The sequence below is a fragment of the Dreissena polymorpha genome, chromosome 6 (assembly GCF_020536995.1).
Source record: "Dreissena polymorpha isolate Duluth1 chromosome 6, UMN_Dpol_1.0, whole genome shotgun sequence".
NCBI lineage: Eukaryota > Metazoa > Mollusca > Bivalvia > Myida > Dreissenidae > Dreissena > Dreissena polymorpha.
In genome coordinates, this window is record NC_068360.1 from 115,569,309 (window position 1) to 115,590,687 (window position 21,379).

General features: G+C 35.1%; 2 protein-coding genes across 2 annotated transcripts in view; one reads left to right on the forward strand and one right to left on the reverse strand.

The window, feature by feature from the left end:
- Window positions 1-21,379, reverse strand: part of LOC127833254 (uncharacterized) — a 182,598-nt gene that overhangs the window by 72,253 nt on the left and 88,966 nt on the right. Inside the window, exon 2 of the mRNA XM_052358418.1 lies at window positions 3,734-4,386. Coding sequence (XP_052214378.1) covers window positions 3,734-4,126 — 393 coding nt within the window. The 5' untranslated portion in view covers window positions 4,127-4,386. The remainder of the gene's footprint in view (window positions 1-3,733; window positions 4,387-21,379) is intronic.
- LOC127836018 (S-formylglutathione hydrolase-like) overlaps window positions 16,122-21,379 on the forward strand; it is a 54,204-nt gene continuing 48,946 nt past the window's right edge. The window contains 4 exon segments of the mRNA XM_052362437.1: window positions 16,122-16,257; window positions 21,101-21,142; window positions 21,145-21,167; window positions 21,170-21,217. Coding sequence (XP_052218397.1) covers window positions 16,122-16,257; window positions 21,101-21,142; window positions 21,145-21,167; window positions 21,170-21,217 — 249 coding nt within the window.

The following is a 21,379-nucleotide window of genomic DNA, read 5'->3' on the forward strand; positions in this document are numbered from 1 at the left end:
CCAGTTGCAATTGTCCGAAATAATGAAAATCATTCATGTTGAAGCGGATCATTAAAAAAAGTAGTTGCAGTGCCTGAGAAAAAATCTTTTTTTCAGCATTTAACAAAAAAAAAATACGCGAGCGCACATGGTAATTTTTTGCACAACGATTACATTAAAAGTATCCGCACACATAGTGATCGCAGAAAGTTGTTTAAGGCAATACACGTAATTTTAAATCAAAGTTTCGTAGCACTTCAATTCCTGATTGTGATTTATATTGATATGTACAATTAAAACAAAATTAAAGGGTAATTTGAACGAGACAAATGGTTCAATGAGTAAATGTACTTAGATGTGTTGTCTGACACTTATGAAGTGCGTTTTTATTGTTAAATAATTGAGTATAACAACTGTTGTTTCAAACTCCAAGAGATTTCGAAAAGAAAAACAGATCTTAGTCTGTAGACAAATCACGCTTTGACAACGATTTTGAAAGGATTAACAAGAAAATAATGTATTCAATCGTTTTCAAGTTTGTAATGCTTTCTAAGTGTATCAATATAAAACTATGATAATTCGTAACAACATAATTGTGTAACGTATGTAGTGTTATATTGCTCTTTGTTTAAACAGTTCTTTTATTTATTAAAATTGGACACACACATTGGACTATTGTCAATTCGTCAATCTTTAAACATTGCCTGTATTGTTTAAATATGCATAGTGTGACTCAATGTCAGTGTTTACACATACGCGCATACCTTTATTTAAATGTGTTGTTTCCTCTTTAACTTCGGAAGATTCTTGTATTTCCGTCGAATATGTTTGCACAACATCTGAAAGAAAAAAAACACTATTTATGGAACATGTATATTTCAAAACCACACCAAGTCCGGGACAGCATGCAGTTTAATGGAATCGACAGCAGTAAATAATATTTGTACATGTGTGTAAGTGGATCATTCTTATGTGCTCACAACCATGGTAGTTGGGGTCATGCAGCATATGGAAAAGACATTTGTGGATGTGTTTATCTGCCTGGTCAGACTGATGACATTGTCAGGACCCACGTACAGGATCTGATCAAGATTATATCTAATCGAAAAAATCATTAAATAAGTAGATCAAATATCAAATCACTTCATTGTTCTATGACAAATGAAATAGGTCAGGAACATATTGAGTTAACGTATTTGACGAAAATAATACTTCGCAATTTATAGTGATATAATAATGTATACAGGAGGCATTGACTCATTTCTTGTCATAAGCGTATGCGCCCGGTATTTTCTATAATTTATAAACGAACGAAATCGTAGGGGTGGTCAAAGTCGCATACGTTAATTATTCACAAAATTGCGGGAAGAAGTAGCTAGGGAAAATAGCATATGAATCAATTTTTCATTCATTTATAGATGTCATAGAAATTTTAGGGTGCGGACTCATATGTGTTTATTTCTAATATTTTAGGTTACAAAATAACGAGGTCGTTCCTCAGATATTTATTTCATAAAATAATGCGAGAAATCAGATTTTCATTTGAGCTTTTTTCCGATCAATAATAGCGAATGCGGATTTTTATTTTATTGACGTATGCATTACATATTGTAACGTCTATTAGTTTTTAGCATGTATTATAATATGCAAATAATAGCATATTAAAAATATAAAGAATTTATAATCTGATATTTATAATATATTTGTACATGTTCCTTTTGATTAAAGTATATTATTAAGGATATTTCTCGGATTCGCTGTCATCAAGAAGTTCGGACGCGTTTAAGCTATTGATATATTTTAATGCGTTGTTTAACTACAGAAGATTCTTGCATTTTCGTCGGATTTGTTTGCATTACATCTGAAATAAGAAAAAATGCATAAGTATATTTCTAATTACCACACGGTTTTAGATAACGCGAAATATAGTAGAATACCAACAGATATACATTGTCATGTAGTTTAACATGTTACAATCCTTATGTTGCATAATATATCGGGTGAGGTTTAGAATAAAAGAACGGCGGAGCTCGTCGAACTTTCTATTTATACGTGCCGAGCCTGTAAAAGCCTGATACATTACATATCTATATAGCAGCAGTCGTCGAAATTCGCACTAGTCCGACAGCAAAAAACTAGTATTTTTTCTTTCGGGCTTGTAGGAAATCCAATATTACAAGCCCGACGTGCCTGTACAATTCATTAAACAGAAAACGAGTTCCACTTTCATTTTCAATATTTGTAAACAAAGTTTTGAGCCCCTTACATCAACAGCCGCTTATGTTTCAACACACTGCGCACACATGCTGGGCAATCAGCCGAAAATTGGATAACTGCGCATAAAGCGCATGGTTTTGTGATTCCCGGATTACTATTATGTAAAATAAATGTTTTGCGTTGCGTACGGGACACAGAGAGTAATGGCCGAACAGTTGTCATTCAAGTACGTCGTTGAGGAATGCGAATCTGAGGTAACTGTGATTGACGCATTTGTCAACTGGCTTTTTGTAGAATAACCTGGCACTTAATTGCTTATATACTTTCCGGTGGTTCAGGTTTGCTCTCTCTTTCACATGGATATATGGGACAACTTTCTGCTAATTTTTTACCTAAACTTGATGTATATATTTATAATTGTGATTTGATTGATATCCGTGTGTGAAATTAATTTCTACTTATTTCAGGATCCGAAAAAGGCTGGCTCAGATGACGAGGAAGCTACTTTGGATGAGGATGAAATTAATAAGAGATTTGTATTGTATTCTAAAGATTGAATAAATGAATGCTTCTTTGGATGTTTTATGTTATGTTTATCTGCATTTTTAACAAAAATGTTATGGCCAGTAAAATCTGACTCGGGCTTGTTCAAATTCCCATAGTTCTAGCCCGACTTGCTTGTAGATTTAAATCTCAATTTCAATGACTGTAGCAGTATCCTGTTTTTCTGTTTACCAAACCTCTATCATGCATTTACGCCCCAATTTAAAAGAAATAATGAAATATTCGCTGCAACGTGCAACCGAGTACTTTTTTGTTGCTTTTTTTGTCTTATATATTTTACATATTGGTATAAAATTGTTTGTTTAGTAACATCAGATTATATTTTACTCCGAAATATTTTTTTATAGGCAAGCTTGAGTAACATTCCATACCTTCGAGCATTGTCAAATATACACCCGATTGACGTCATATATTTTGATTAGGCACCTTTATATTAGCTAGATATCGATGTATTGGCATTATGAAACATGCAACACAATTGGAATAACACAGCATGATTCCAAGTCAAGATAAGAAACAGGTATACACTTAAGAGATGTTATTGTGTGTAATTTGAAGCCGTTATTAACAATAATGACCGAATTTCTTGTAAAAGCATTTTAATAACATTAAACCAATAATGATATAGGTGTATGCTATTCAAACTTAAACCGATTCCGTTAGACCATGTGCCGTGTTATTGCTTCTCAAGATATCGTTATTGTATCACATGAAAACAAACCTTTATGCGTAAGATGTGTTCAGTTTTACAATGGCATCTTCCTCTTTCAGAAGTGATGATAGCTGTTTTGAAAAGTTCAAGGCAACAGTTGAAGTAATATGTTTGTTTCGCTGCTCAGTGATATGGGTTTCTATATATTTTATTTTCTCTTTCAAAATGTGTGAGATGATCTATTTTTTGTTGAGGTGTTCCATGTTTGACAAGAGCTGAACTAACCGGTAGCAGTTCATGGATGTCTTCATTCGAAGTAACCTTACGCCTTTCGCCTAAGCGCTTCATCTCCTCATCTTTGAAGTTCTCTGCCTCTTCAATCATCCTTGATTTTGCTTTATCAAATATCTCGATTATACGATCCTTCATTTCATCAACCTGTTTTGGAATGTTTGCATTAGTCTCACTTAATGCAACTTCTGATAGGTTACAGTCCGATATGATGGAGCAAGTCTCTGTCTCCAGTTTAAGAAGCATATGGTTCAAATCTTCCAACTCTAGTCCTTCTTGACTTGACAGACTGGCCAGTTCATTGACGTTTTCGCACTTCCTGTGTATGAACGCACATGTATTGCAACAGAGCTTGGAGTAGTCTTCACAGAAAAACTTGACCTTTTTATCATGGTCGCGACATTTGTCCATACCTTTCATCATTACAACAACTGGTGCCGAATCCAGATTCTCAATAACCACCGTATCATGTTTGCCCGATTTATAATGACATGACTATTTCTGCAAGGTCCGCAAAGATGCTCGTTACAAGTTTTACAAAACACTGTTGCTTTACTGGGCGTGTGCTTTCTCGTACATGGTTCGCAAAAGTTAATTACTATACATTCTCCTATCATGTCACTTGAAACTTCCTGATGAGCTTCTTGTTCGCTGGTTGCCATTTTGAAACCGGTCGTTTGTTGCTACAATAATGAACAAAATATTCTTAATGTATGATAGTATTTCCATGTTTGAAAATATATTCTTTTTAAATATAAACTGAGTTATATGAAGTTTGTATACATGTTATAACATATTAAACAATTAAGTATTCTACGTATCAGTTAATCATGTATCTTAATATAATTTCTACTTTTGTTTAAACATATAAATAACAACTACTACTTTTTACGACTAAATAATCTGAAATGTAGGAAAATGGAAAACTACACAACTCTAGTTTTGGATTTACCTTCTTAATCATTATTTATCCGTCTTTTTTACTAGTGCAGCAATTAATAGACCAAACTCACAATATACAGATATATTCTTAAAACGCCCCTTTCGAACGATTAGACTATTAGCGTTCTACGTACAAGGTACAATACGACTCCGTTACCAAATTAGGTTGCGACGCATTAGATGATAACGACGACAGATTATAATGTATCAGTCATGAAAGAGCAAATGTCACAAATCGAATAAATGTGGCTATTTGAAACAATTATGTTTAGGTTCGATTAAGATGTACGAATTCATTTAATAACACAAGTATAATATGTCTTATTTACGTGTTGAAGTAATAGTGATTTCTATAAAAACAATTTTCAGATTAAATCGAATGAAATAACAATTTGGGCGAAGCACTGTTTGCTATTATCGTATAACACGACTATTAAATTGCGAGTTCGATTCCTGATTGTGATTTTTTTTTATTCCGGTGGTTGCTCATTTACGGGCGTTATCTGCTCGCGAGAGGTGTTCCCCATCAGTACATGAGTGTTAAGGTACTGTATACTATATACAATGGATGGATTGACAATGTGTACGAAATAATAATATAAAAAGAACATGCTAATATACTTATATAATTGTTTACATAATGAGTTTGCTCTCAGGCTTTTTCCGCCCTATGCCACGGGTCCGAAATTCGGCCCCATTCCCAATGCAAATCTGGTTGTTTTTTTCCCAATTGAAAAAAAAAATTCCCAATTCCAAAAAAAAAAAAAAAAAAAAATTATTTTTTTTTTTTTTTTTTTTGTACCCTTTAAATATATAAGTTGACCTGATCTGGTGTAGAAAATAGAAAGTATTGCATAATTAAATTATCTGTTGCCTTGAATTTGTTTTAAGAAATGTAAAATATGTTAATGATTATTTAAGACTTTCCTTATTTTCCTCAAAATCCGGCGCTTCCCGTGATTTTTTTCACCTCAAAAAGGCCAAGCCTTTTCCCCAAATTCAGATTAAAAAACCTGCACTAATCACACATGTTCACAATATTTTGTAAAATTTTAACAATAAGTTATCAAAATAGTCGTTATTTACCAGTTAACGGCTTCTTTGAAATATAAGAAACACTGTTTTAAATAATTTACATGCGATAATTTTTCCCAATTGAGCCAATTTTGCGATTAATTTTTTTCCCAAAATGGGGGTTTTCGCGACGCGAAATTCCCAAAATTCCAGTGTGGCGTTTTCCCAAAATGGAGCGGAAAAAGCCTGGCTCTTATATGAAATGTTCATTACTTTTGCTCACCTTGCATTGTGGTAATATTGTTTATCTTGCAGTGAATACTATATATAGGAAATTTGTCGGCATCAATGTGACCTTAATTTTCGGCACAGGAAGATATATTGTTTGAAGTATTTCTTGAGAACATAGTTATGTTTTCAAAGATTTCAATCTGCTGACATGTTCGTTTTTCTGTCATTTCCGTGACATACATACCAATCGGTGAATTATTTCCGTGACTATAAAATATTGTTGAATAGTTTTGAGGTCATGTTAATTATTCCTCATTTAACTATTACGTATGTTTACTTTAAACTTTTTTCATTGAACTTGCGTTAATATTATTTTAATTATACATCGTTCGTGAATTGTGTCAACCACAATGTGCAAATCAGTATAATGTTTGTGCTTGTGTTAACTTAAAAAAAATATATGACACAAAAATCAGTGTAAGGAACATCCTGAGGTTAACTTAATTTGACACAATTTTCACGAACAATATTGTATTCATCATAAAATGAATTCATTTTAATTCTAAAATCATCAGTACACTTTTCTGTCATTGAGAAGTCCATTTTAGTTTTATTAAATTAATTACGTAATTGTACATTTTAATTTCCGCAATGCTTTATGTTTGTAAACAAGATTTGCAGCGAAATAAATCTGAACAAAGCGTAAAAATGAACTATGTGACAATGTAACGACCAAGTCAGCGACAACAAATAATATAAAGGGCATACGCTTAAATGTTTAGATGTTAAACGGAATTTACAATGATCACGTGTTAAGCTGACACACGATTAAACGTACCTGTTTTGAGCAAGAAAAACATCCCACCGCCCAACAGCCATGTTTATTTTTTTCAACGGACCGGTACTGTCATGAACTTTAGGAAGATATAATTTAAACACTTATTCTGAAGACGGTCATTAATGATTCGTCATAGAATTGACTTCTAGAGTGTTACAGTTTTTTATTAGAGCAAAACAGAAAAACTCGTTAATCTCCTGACAGGCATATTTTAAGTGGACCAGAAACATGTTCGCACCCGGACCAAATATCATTATAACAAATGGTCTCACCGTCTGAGAAGATTTCATCTACGTCTAGAAATCCTACTTTAGGTTTTTAAAGCGGTACCGTTTGAAAAATAATAAATTACTTGCTAACTCGGCTATAGATTTAATTTTATCTATGCCAATTTGAATATATCTGGTGGTTACAAGGTAATAATCCGTCTTTTTTGCGCTTTAAAACTTAAAAATAATCGCGTTTGTCGAAATGAACGTATACATATAGAAATCCTACTTTCGGTTTTAATCTTTAAAAAAATAAATAAATAACTTGCTTACTAGGCTATAGATTTAATGACAATTTTGCTAACTTTCAGATTGAATCTATATGTATTGATTAAAATGTAATTATAGACTGTAGACTGTGTATCTTAACATACGGCAAGCAGAAAGCATATGTGATGTACCTATATGAACTATTTTAGAGAACTACCAGTCCATTGTAATTGTACCTCATCGAAACAATAAACATCGCAACCAACAAGAACTTACTTTTATAAAAGAAGTTTAAAGATATTTTAGAAAACGTGAAATGGCACTGTTGTAAAGGTGAAATAGCCCACAAATTCCTTCAAAAATCGCAAATATGTTTTTATTGTTCATATATATGACCATTGCTGTGTAAAAAGGGGTTTTAATGCATGGGCGTAAAGTGGCGTCCCAGATTAGCCTGTTTCGTCCGCACAAGCTAATTATAAACGACACTTTCCGATGTAATGATATTTTTCGTTTAATGGAAAAGTGCGGTCCCTTAATAGCCTGTGCGTAATGCACAGGCAAATTTGGGACGAAACTTTACGCACGCGCATTAAACCCATTTTCACAGAGTAAGGCTACATATGAAGCTAATTTTACAACTCCGATACTCAATAACGGCATGCATTGATATTCAAGATTAGAAAAATACTTCTTTTATACCATAATTAGCGCCATTTTTTTATGTACCGTCTTAGGGGAATCTTCTGAAGAATTTGCTCAAATTATGTACCTTGAGTAGAAAACTGACCTCGTTCTGGGCATCAAAAGGATAATATGAGCCGCGCTCTGTGAAAAAGGGTTTTAATGCATGTGCGTAAAGTGCCGTGCCAGATGAGCCTGTGCAGTCAGCACAGGCTAATTATGGACGACACGTTCCGTCTAAACTGGATTTTTGCGATGGAAAGACTTTCTTTTAACAAAAAGATTCATAAAAGCGGAAAGTGTAGTCACTGATTAGCCTGTGCGGACTACACAGACTGATCTGGGACTGTTCTTTACGCACATGCATTAAACTCCTTGTTCACAGAGCACGGTCCATATAGACTTATTGAACACAAAATCTTAATCATATGTTCCTCAGAAATCCCCAAACCGAGAGGTTGTATGCAACATCCAATTGTAGTCGTAAGTCGTAGTTTGCAAGATTTGTTTTCAAAATATGCCTTCTCGGTCCGAGCTTGCCACACTCGGTTGTTACATAGATAATGCAGACTTATAAAAATGCATATCCAAAACATTTTGAGAATTGTTTTCTCTGACTTAACGATGACGTTTGTGTTATTCAACCGTGTAAAGTGGCCGTGTACAATGTGTCTTAAACCATTATCATTTTGCTCAAAACTGAATAAAAAATAAACATTTTACCTGAATGCAATAGCATTAATTTTATTATCATACACACAACCTATAAATACGTGTGTCTTTGTATAAATACGAACTAAAAACAAGGATTTCATTTTTATAAATTGCACTAACAGTCACGGGGTTATTATCAAAATAAACCTACTGTACGTGACAGCTGAACCATAACAAGATCGTAATAGGTGAGCATAGAACTTTCACACACGAAAGTGGGTGTCTCTGTAATTGAACCAATTATTCACCTTTACAACATACCTCGAAGAAATATCGTCTCTCATAACACAACAGGTATATAAATACATACGGAATATTACGCTAGTCAATTGTTCCAAGAGTTTGTATCACTCGACTGGCTTGTGACATGACGTATCACACAAGAGGCGGAGCCTCGAGTGTGATGCGAAATAGCACAAGCCACGAGAGTGATACAAACTCTTGGGACAATTGACTAGCGTAATATTCCTTTTATTATATACAACAACTAACGAAAACAGTTGACTAATGTATTTTTTACTTTAACAAAACTGACAAAACAATGACTAAAACGGTACGCCATAGTTTATTTAAGACGCGTATGAATACAGTTTATGTAAATAAACGTGTAAACATTCGAACCGGGAAAACACAGGTTTCCGACACGCTTACCTTAATGCCATCGTTAATCCAATTTTTATAACAATTAAGTTGACAACTTTAATCCGATTTTTATAACAAAAACGTTTAAACGATATGCACTTCCACTTCTATCTTCCATGTCTTTATCGAAACTTAGTTTAAACCACACTATTTTATTGTATTCCTGTCGAAATATACATGTATGCATGATAAACACACACTCCAAAATACGTTTTTAACACATAGTTTACTGTTAAAAAACACCACGTCCGACATGTCCTTACAGAGTTAAAATAAAACTATTGTGTTTTGTCAAAGAAATGACGTCACACGATGTACTACGTAATATAATTCGTAATATAAAATATTTCTATTTTCGGTGCGTGTAATGTGACGTCATTAAATGGGTCGAAGTAGTCCGGCTAGTATGGTAATACGGAATTGGAAACAGCGAGTAGCGTAATACGGGATTTTTTATTTCAACGATTGATACAACCTGTATTTTGTTAAAAGCATTAAACAGGTATATAATAAACAGCTCTTAAACAGCAACTCGCTTTATAAACGGTTTTCACAATGACTAAGTGATTATTCATTTAGACACACAATATGAACACAATTAACTGGAATCAGATTTATGTAACTCTTCCCTTTCCTTGGCATCTAGTATATAGTTAGTATTTATCTCCCCTGAGCCGAGAATTACCACAGCGTCTTTATAATCTGGCGGGGGAGTGCGCGCGTAGCTAAGATCTGACGTTTGCGGCCGAGTGACGTCACGAGATTCCCGCGACTCCGGACGAGAAATTATTTCATATATTGATATGTGCATATTGGGAAACCGAGGGCACCCCGCTTCGGATTGTCTTCTCGGTCCCGGTTCAGGGGCTGCTGGCCCAGCCGGAAGTGCGTCTGGCGATAAGAAAACAACTGACTGGTTTGCATGTATGCTTAGCACAGTTGATCCGCGTTGAATGCTACTGTATGCTTCAGAATCTGTTCCTGATGACAAATGAGTAACGGACGCACTAAAACTTGCATTAGATTGGCCAGTATCCGAGTTCTGCGATGGAAATTCTATTGCGCTTATACTCCTCACCGTGTCTCCTAACAGAAACGAATACGACGGAGGTAGATCTGCCTGATCGCAAGACCCACTACTGCTGTTGCCGGAAACCAGTACTTCCGTCGCCGACCGACGCCGCCAAAGGCAGACGCGCGAAATGTGAAAGATGGCGACGCACGCGATGGGGACAAAAACGGAGAGTCCAGCGACAATACCTATGACGCCAATATTTGGGGGCGCGTAGCTGTCCGGGATAGCTAAAATATAGAAAACAAACTTTGGAATTATATCACTTTTAACAAATTGCACTCAAATACCGGTAGCTTATATATAAAAGTATGAGTAAGTATTTTCGATTACTGGTCAATATGAAACGGTTTGCACTTCTAATGTGAAAAAATTACCCACGAGTTCGTTAATCGAGTTATACTTCAATGTCAACGCATGAGAAAGAATATAAGCCGACCGCGTATGATATTGCGGAAATAAGTTGTCCTTCAGAAAATAAAAACAATGATCGTTGTATATCTGTTCACAAGAAAAGAAAATATAAATCATGAACCTGAGTTTAACATAATAAAATAACAGCAAAATATATGTCCAATTTTAGTTGCACAAACTTAGATCAATAAAATGTAAAGATGTGTGTTTTCATTATCGTTACGTATCCGTCAGTACTCTGTGTTCGTTTTGGTCGTAGTTGTTCAAAACATTGACCAATCTAACTGATGACTGTGGTTACTTTTTCAAACACACATACATTGTCCGTAAAGACTAATCAGGGAAGACGCTTTCCGCTTCTATGATATTTTTCGTTCAAAGAAAGTCTCTTCTTGGCAAAAATCCAATTTAGGCGGAAAGTGTCGTCCCTGATTAGCCTGTGCGGACTGCGGACTTATATCCCTTTTCACAGTGCTTTTGGCTCATATTTATGTAAAACATCGATACATTGCCAAAATATGACGATATGCGGTGTCAGCTGTATACAACTTTATCCAAATGTTGGAACGCAGTGTTTTCTTACCTTGACCTAACCGTATTACTACGGGTAGATATGATAAAGTTCAAAGGTGTAAATTCATTCACACAATTATCAAACTTCGCTTAGTCCGTCAGGGCAAAATTCAAACTTTTTCTTAGCCTTTTGTGGCGTCATGTTTGTTTTGTCGTATTAATAAGTAGAGCGGTTTGGAATAACACTCACTCACTCACTCACTCACTCACTCACTCACTCACTCACTCACTAACTCACTCACTCACTCACTCAATTAATCACTCACTCACTCACGCACTCAGTCAATATCTCACTCACTTATTGCTCGTGTGTACATTGAACAACACCAAGACATGGCTAATTCAAAATAAAGAAGAGCCGGTCGTTGGTAGTTACTAGTAATTTATTCATTAACGTTTTATTTACAAGAGCACGTGAACCGGATTGCATAGTTAGCACACTTGCGGGGTTTCGTTTGGTCGGAATCTCTACAGAAAATCCCGGCTGTGGTACATGGCTCATCTAGGAAGTCGTCTGCTAGCTGCCCGGACAAAGCGTCGAACGTCAACGTGTGATTGTCGACGTCACGACATTCGGTGTTGATTGGAGAGAACCCGCCGCAGATTTGCAAGCCGCGTTAAAATCGCGAATAAAAACCGGTCATTTGCTATTACTATAAATAAATTAATTAAGGTTTAACTTTCAAAGGCATTCGAACCGGTTTGCATAGTTAGCGTACTTGCGGGGTTTCCTCTGGTCGGAGTCCCTACATTAGATACCGGCAGTGGTGCATGGCTCATCTAGGAGGTCGGCTACTAAGTCACTTGAGAGAGCGTCATACGTCAACGTTCGATTGTCGACGTCACGACATGCGGTGTTGATTGGAGAGTAACCCTCATAGATTTGCCAGCCGCGCTGAAATAGCGAATAAAATGGGGCTTAAAAAATGCTGAGACGTTATCTACAGATTACGATGTCCATGTATATTGACCTCATAGTTATAGGAGTAGGATTATTTCAACTAAAATAGTGTATTGATTTATGGGCACTTCCAACAGCCTTGGTATTGGGCTAGCTCGTTAGCGACGCAGTTAGTGTCTGACTACCACTCTGGACGTCCAGGGTTCAATCCCCTGTTGGAGCTCAGGATACTTCACTATAATGGCGACGAGGCGAACAGAAAGTGGGTGTAAGCTGTTTAATGGTTTCTGGGTGGGCCATGCGGATGCACGACAAGCTGTAGCGGGCGTGTGTGGGCCTTGAAACATTAAGAGGAGGGATAGTGTCGTGATTTATGGTCACTTCCAACAGCCTTGCTGTTGGGCAAGCTCTTTAGCGATGCGGTTAGAGTGTTTGACTACCACTGTGGATGTCGCGGGTACAATCCCCCGTCGGAGCTCAGTATTTTTCACCTAAAATTGCTAAATACAATCATACACTTATGAAAACATAACATATAAAATTGTTTTACAGCATTGTATGTAAACAATCCGCATCTTTTTTAGTTGATCTGAGTATGTAGCCATCGCATATGCAAATTATTTCTTTTTTAAGGGACTGTCTGAGACAAAACAAGAAATTAAATGTTTCGTGTCAACTTCGTCCAAGGGCGCAGACATCTTGGAACAACATTCTTATTAATACGCCTGGAGGTTAATGCGAATACGTGCCACTAACATTTTATGATATAATTAATTAATTCTAAGTACGTTTTGAATACATATAATGAAGTTTTTATTAAATAGTTGAATTTTTATTAGATTGCATACATTAGTTTGCGAAATATGTTTTTGGAGATGAATGATTGCTGGGACGTTGTAAGGTCATTTGAAATTTTCGGGGACGATCAACTTATTTTCTTTCAGATTGTTTAGACAGTATGGATTGTCATTTAAACACGTATCTCGTTGTACTTGATAGCTTTGTTGATTGAATTGTTCAATACATTAACTGAAAGCATAAGTTATTAACGAGGGAAAAGAGCAAATTACATTCTGCAGTTCGGTGTTAACAAAGACTTAATCCGCTGTCAAAAAATCCTATACACGCCTTTTTAACCTTTCAAAGAAGTTATTTTAATCTCATCTTACCAGTTTTTGTACGGATAATTGTCAATTCTAAATTAATAATATGAATGTTCATTTTAGGAGAAAAATCTAATGACACCTGATACCACTAAGAAATGTCTTAATCTGTTTTTCTTGTCTAATCCTTCTTTAGCTGTAACAATTAAGGTCATTCCAGGTTTTAGTGATCACTGCATCCCTTTTGTTGATATTTTATCTTCCTCTAGAATAAATTGGAAAGAGAAACGGAAGATTTTTCTGTTTGACAAGGCTAACTGGTCCGAAAATTAAAACTGGTTTAATACATTTTAATAATGTAAACAATATTACGATGCTGTCCGGTAATCTTGCGCAGTTAAGGGTTAATTGGTTTAAAAACATGATCTTTTATAAATTGACAACACAATGTTTACATTAATTATGAAAATAAGAAGTTCACGTGCTTATTGACACAAAAATATCTGATAAATTAAGTGAAGAACTGTCCGATTTGATTTCAAAACAAACATGAGTCACCTCATTTCAAACTATCACAGTGTCCGGTAATCTTGCGCACTTGGTGATATGACCTCATTTAGGCAAAATTGTAGACATATGGTGTCCAATCATGGACAAAAATATTCCAGAAAATTATTTTAAAAATCAGTTTGTAAAACCATTCAAATTTAATGTAGATTACTAGTGTTTTTTTTTCACTACAAATAAACAAATGAAGTAACAGTGTACAATTAATAAAAAAAGAACCGGTATGCATGAAAAAAATGTTTATGCATAACAGGTTTATGTTTTACCTCGATAATGCTTCCGTAATTTACAGAAAATATCCAAATTAGGCCATTGCGCATGCGGAGATGATACCAAATGTGGTTTGACAGAATGGCGGGAAATGATGACAATGTCGTCTGATGCGATATGTTTTTAATGGTCACAAATACTGATCGGATATTGTTCAATGGAATGCTAAATTACATGTTGGATTTATGAATTCATAATTTAAAGAATGAAAACGCTAAAGACTGCAGGAAATTTGTGATTCATTTCGAATTTATCGTAAGCAGGTCAGCGTTTATGATACATGTACAATGTATAGGGATGACGCAACCCGTGTTAAAATGTAATGATCGGATTTTATTTTGCAGGGAATACGTACGTTTTAAATCCGTTAATTCTTAAAAATATGAAATTCCATCTTTCATCACTAAAGGAAACCATAAGTCGTCTGCGAAATTCGCAACTGCGAAGTGCGCAAGATTACGGGACGCGCAAGATTACCGGACTTGACTGTTATGCTATGAATGTCCAGACGCTCTGGGGCAATTTCAAAGTCTGTCTTTACAAACTTATTGAAAAATACATACCACTTAAAACTGTTTCTGGCAAGCAGCATCTACCATGGCTGAATTCATGCATTTAAAAGCTAATGAAAAAACGTGACCGGACTTATAGCAAAATGAAAAAGACTAAAATTACACTTCACTTCCAAAAATTAAGATCAGATCACTAATACAAAAGAAAAATCGTGATTCTTATTGGGACTACATGAACAACATAATATGTGATGAAACAGAACATAAACATGGGACAACTAAACGTTTTGGGGGTTCATAAAATGCTTAAAAAATGACTCCTGTGGTGTAGCACCTTTGAGGGATGATGGGGTCTTAAATCTAAACCCAAAGAAAAAGCTGTCCTAAATAAACAAATTTCTTCCATTTTTACTAATGACACAAACAGCTCATATCAAGATCTTGATAATAGCTCGTATAAAAACATGCCATCAATTAATATTACGGTAAATGGTGTTAAGAAACTCCTACTCAAACTGAATCCTTACAAGGCCGCAGGGCCAAATCAAATCAAACCCAGAATCTTGAGGGAATGTGCAAATGAAATCGCACCTATCTTTACAATACTTTTTAACAAATCACTTATTTCTGGTTCTGTCCCTTCTGACTGGTCCATGGCTTTTGTAACTCCTATCTTTAAAAAGGTGAAAAGTACCAAGCTAGTAATTATAGACCAGTCTCATTAACATGTATTGCCTGTAAATTGCTGGAACATATCGTTGTTAGTAACATTTTAGACCATCTTGACAACTTTAATATCCTGTTGGACAACCAACATGGTTTCCGTGCCCGGCGGTCGTGCAAAACCCAACTTGTTTATATCCTTGTTTATATTTTTTGTATGATCACGAGTGAAATAAAATCGATATATCACAGAATTCAAAACATTTTCTTTTAATTTTATGCTTTTTTAACCGTTTATTTACATTGTAAAAGAGTTTAACTGAAGAATTTCCCTGGAATAATGACGTAATTTCGTCAACAAAATGACGTCATTTCGTCAACACAATGACATCATTTCAATGTATTGAGGCACGCCACGGGAGAGAGGGTCACTTTTCAGCGAAAGGAAAATAATTATCAAATTTTTTTCTCGAAAAAGAGCATAAAAGAACAGAAAATTTGTTCATATTAGTGAAATATCGTTTGTTATTTCACTCGTGATCAAAGAAAAATATGCGCCACTCGTGGAAATATATTTTCTATGATTATTCGTAACATAACAAACGATCTTACACTGACATGAACAAATATCCTCTTTCTTCCAACAGTTTATTTTCTAAAGCACATTCATTTGATAATACTTGGTCAATAAAAATGTATTGAGTGGTTCCACAGAATTTAGTGTTTAAAGCAAGTTTTATCCCAGTAAAGAAAAAACATTTTAATTAAAACTTAAGCCCTGCTTTAATAGTTTAAACTGATGATCAACTGGGACCATGCTGTTTGTGTACTTACAGGTCCTACTTGCACTGAGCAGAACTTTGTGTCTAAGGCTGGTGCCCAGCGTGTCGCTGCAGAGAAAGGAATCATCTTGGTTGCGTCGGATACCAGTCCACGTGAGTCCTGACTTGAGGCATGGGGTACATGTTCAAATTAAATTGCTAAACCTTTTATGTTCAGTCTATATTTGAATACAACTTTGTGCGTCATCACCGTTAAGCTTATTACCAGTTTTGCCCTGTCTGTTGGTTGGTTGGTCTGTTTGCGCCAACTTAAACATTTTGCAACAACTTTTGCTATATTGAATATAGCAACTTGATATTTGGCATGCATGTGTATCTCATAGAGCTGCACATTTTGAGTGGTGAAAAGTCAAGGTCATCCTTCAAGGTCAGAGGTCAAATATATGTGGCCAAAATCGCTCATTTTATGAATACTTTTGCAATATTGAAGATAGCAACTTGATATTGGGCATGCATGTGTATCTCATGGAGCTGCACATTTTGAGTGGTACAAGGTCAAGGTCATCCTTCAAGGTCAGAGGTCAAATATATGTGGCCCAAATCGCTTATTGTATAAATACTTTTGCAATATTGAAGATAGCAACTTGCTATTTGGCAAGCATGTGTATCTCATGGAGCTGCACATTTTGAGTGGTGAATGGTCAAGGTTGAGGTCATCCTTCAAGGTCAAATATATGGGTCAACATTGCTCATGTAATGTCACTTCTGCAATATTGAAGCTAGCAATTTTATATTTGAAATGCATGTGTATCTCATGGAGCTGCACATTTTGAGTGGTGAAGGGTCAAGGTCAAGGTCATCCTTCAAGTTAAACATCATATAGGGGGACATTGTGTTTCACAAACGCATCTTGTTGATTCAGCACTTGTTTCCGCGGTCTTTATGAAACTTGGACAGACTGATAATCTTGAAAATATCTATGCCATCTTAAAATTTTGGCTGTGTGTCCAAAATCTAGGTAACCAGTTCAGATCCTTGAAAAACTTGTTGCTGCTCTAGAAGTCACATTAATGACTAAATCTTGATTTAACTTTGTCAGAATGTTCATCTTGACAATCTCAATGTCAAGTTTGAATTCTTGTTCAAGTGCAGTAAAAAAGAAGGTCTTTTGTTCAAATGAAATAAAAATCTTGTTACCTACAAACCTATAGCTGTAGAAACTACACTTAAGGCCCAACCTTAATGAAACTTTGTCAGAATGTTTATCTTGACAATATCTAAACCAAGTCCAGATCTGGGTCAAATGGGGACAAAAAACTAATTACGTAATTAAGTTTACAACAATTGATGCACATTGAAATCAGGTGAGGGCTTCAGGGTCATGATGGCTCTTTTTTTTACTTAATTTTGATCAAGGCTTAGTATCCATTTTAGGGACCAAAAATATTGACAACAATGCTGTCCATCAAAGATATCAAGCCAGCGAATTTCCTTGTTATTGATTTAACAAGATGTGAAAAGTCTTTTATCAGCGATAATGTATTATGGATGTTACAGGAGATTGACCAGTCAATCAACAGTTATGGTGAATTATTGATGTTACAGGAGATTGACCAGTCAATCAACAGTTATGATGAATTATTGATGTTACAGGAGATTGACCTGTCAATCAACAGTTATGGTGAATTATTGATGTTACAGGACATTGACCAGTCAATCAACAGTTATGGTGAATTATTGATGTTACAGGAGATTGACCAGTCAATCAACAGTTATGATGAATTATTGATGTTACAGGAGATTGACCAGTCAATCAACAGTTATGATGAATTAGTGACATTACAGGAGATTGACCAGTCAATCAACAGTTATTGTGAATTATTGACATTACAGGAGATTGACCAGTCAATCAAGAGTTATGATGAATTATTGATGTTACAGGAGATTAACCCGTCAATCAACAGTTATGGTGAATAATTGATGTTTAAGGAGATTGACCAGTCAATCAACAGTTATGATCAATTATTGATGTTACAGGAGATTGACCAGTCAATTAACAGTTATGATGAATTATTGACGTTACAGGAGATTGACCAGTCAATCAACAGTTATGATGAGTTATTGACGTTACAGGGGATTGACCAGTCAATCAACAGTTATGGTGAATTATTGATATTACAGGAGATTGACTAGTCAATCAACAGTTATGGTGAATTATTGATGTTGCAGGAGATTGACCAGTCAATCAACAGTTATGAAGAATTATTTACGTTACAGGAGATTGACCAGTCAATCAACAGTTATGATGAATTATTGATGTTACAGGAGATTGACTAGTCAATCAACAGTTATGATGAATTATTGACGTTACAGGAGATTGACAAGTCAATCAACAGTTATGATGAATTATTAACGTTACAGGAGATTGACCAGTCATTCAACAGTTATGGTGAATTATTGATGTTACAGGAGATTGACCAGTCAATCAACAGTTATGATGAATCATTGACGTTACAGGTGATTGACCAGTCAATCAACAGTTATGGTGAATTATTGATGTTACAGGAGATTGACCAGTCAATCAACAGTTATAATGAAATATGGATGTTACAGGAGATTGACCAGTCAGTCAACAGTTATGATGAATAATTGATGTTACAGGAGATTGACCAGTCAATCAACAGTTATGATGAATTATTGATGTTACAGGAGATTGACCAGTCAATCAACAGTTATGGTTAATTATTGATGTTACAGCAGATTGACCAGTAAATCAACAGTTATTGTGAATTATTGATGTTACAGGAGATTGACCAGTCAATCAACAGTTATGATGAATTATTGACGTAACAGGAGATTGACCAGTCAATTAACAGTTATGATGAATTATTGATGTTACAGGAGATTGACCAGTCAATCAACAGTTATGGTGAATTATTGACGTTACAGGAGATTGACCAGTCAATCAACAGTTATGGTGAATTATTGATGTTACAGGAGATTGACCAGTCAATCAACAGTTATGGTGAATTATTGATGTTACAGGAGATTGACCAGTCAATCAACAGTTATGATGAATTATTGATGTTACAGGAGATTGACCAGTCAATCAACAGTTATGATGAATTATTGACATTACAGGAGATTGGCCAGTCAATCAACAGTTATGATAATGAATTATTGACGTTGCAGGAGATTGACTAGTCAATCAACAGTTATGATGAATTATTGATGTTACAGGAGATTGACCAGTCAATCAATAGTTATGGTGAATTATTGATGTTACAGGAGATTGACCAGTCAATCAACAGTTATGATGAATTATTGATGTTACAGGAGATTGACCAGTCAATCAACAGTTATGATGAATTATTGACATTACAGGAGATTGGCCAGTCAATCAACAGTTATGATAATGAATTATTGACGTTGCAGGAGATTGACCAGTCAATCAACAGTTATGATGAATTATTGATGTTACAGGAGATTGACCAGTCAATCAATAGTTATGGTGAATTATTGATGTTACAGGAGATTGACCAGTCAATCAACAGTTATGATGAATTATTGACGTTACAGGAGATTGACCAGTCAATCAACAGTTATGATGAATTATTGATGTTACAGGAGAGTGACCAGTCAATCAACAGTTATGATGAATTATTGACATTACAGGAGATTGACTGATCAATCAACAGTTATGGTGAATTATTGACGTTACAGGAGATTGACCAGTCAATCAACAGTTATGATGAATTATTGATATAACAGGAGATTGACCAGTCAATCAACAGTTATGATGAATTATTGATGTTACAGGAGAGTGACCAGTCAATCAACAGTTATGATCAATTATTGACGTTACAGGAGATTGACCAGTCAATCAACAGTTATGATAAATTATTGACGTTAGAGGAGATTGACTAGTCAATCGACAGGAGATTGACTGGTCAATCAACAGTTGTGGTGAATTATTGATGTTACAGGAGATTGACCAGTCAATCAACAGTTATGGTGAATTATTGATGTACAGGAGATTGACCAGTCAATCAACAGTTATGATGAATTATTGATGTTACAGGAGAGTGACCAGTCAATCAACAGTTATTATGAATTATTGATGTTACAGGAGATTAACCAGTCAATCAACAGTTATGATGAATTATTGACGTAACAGGAGAATGACCAGTCAATCAACAGTTGTGATGAATTATTGATGTTTAAGAAGATTGACCAGTCAATCAACAGTTATGGTGAAATATTAATGTTACAGGAGATTGACCAGTCAATCAACAGTAATGGTGAATTATTGATTTTACAGGAGATTGACCAGTCAATCAACAATTATGGTGAATTATTGATGTTTCAGGAGAGTGACCAGTCAATCAACAGTTATGATGAATTATTGATGTTACAGGAGATTGACCAGTCAATCAACAGTTATAGTGAATTATTGACGTTACAGGAGATTGACCAGTCAATCAACATTTATGGTAAATTATTGATGTTACTGGAGATTGACCAGTCAATCAACAGTTATGGTGTATTATTGATGTTACAGGAGAGTGACCAGTCAATCAACAGTTATGATGAATTATTGATGTTACAGGAGATTGACCAGTCAATCAACAGTTATGGTGAATTATTGATGTTACAGGAGAGTGACCAGTCAATCAACAGTTATGATTAATTATTAATGTTACAGGAGAGTGACCAGTCAATCAACAGTTATGGTGAATTATTGATGTTACAGGAGATTGACCAGTCAATCAACAGTTATGGTGAATTATTGATGTTTCAGGAGATTGACCAGTCAATCAACAGTTATGGTGAATTATTGATGTTTCAGGAGAGTGACCAGTCAATCAACAGTTATGATGAATTATTGATGTTACAGGAGAGTGACCAGTCAATCAACAGTTATGGAGAATTATTGATGTTACAGGAGATTAACCAGTCGATCAACAGTTATGATAATGAATTATTGGTGTTACAGGAGGTGAGGGTGAAGATGATAGCTGGGACTTTGGGTCTGGGGCGACTTCTATGTGGATGCCACAGAGGAGAAAAATCGAAGACCAACAATCGCATGTATTCATATGTTACAAAGGAGGTAGGCAAGATTTGTATCGAAACCCTTTTATGAAATTTTTATCTGAATGTTTAAGCGTCTTTATTTTGTAAGACAATACAATTGTCTATGTTTTCTATATCATGCTTATGTTCAGTATGATAAAAATTGAAAAAAATAAATGTAAATCTCCACAAATGTTCA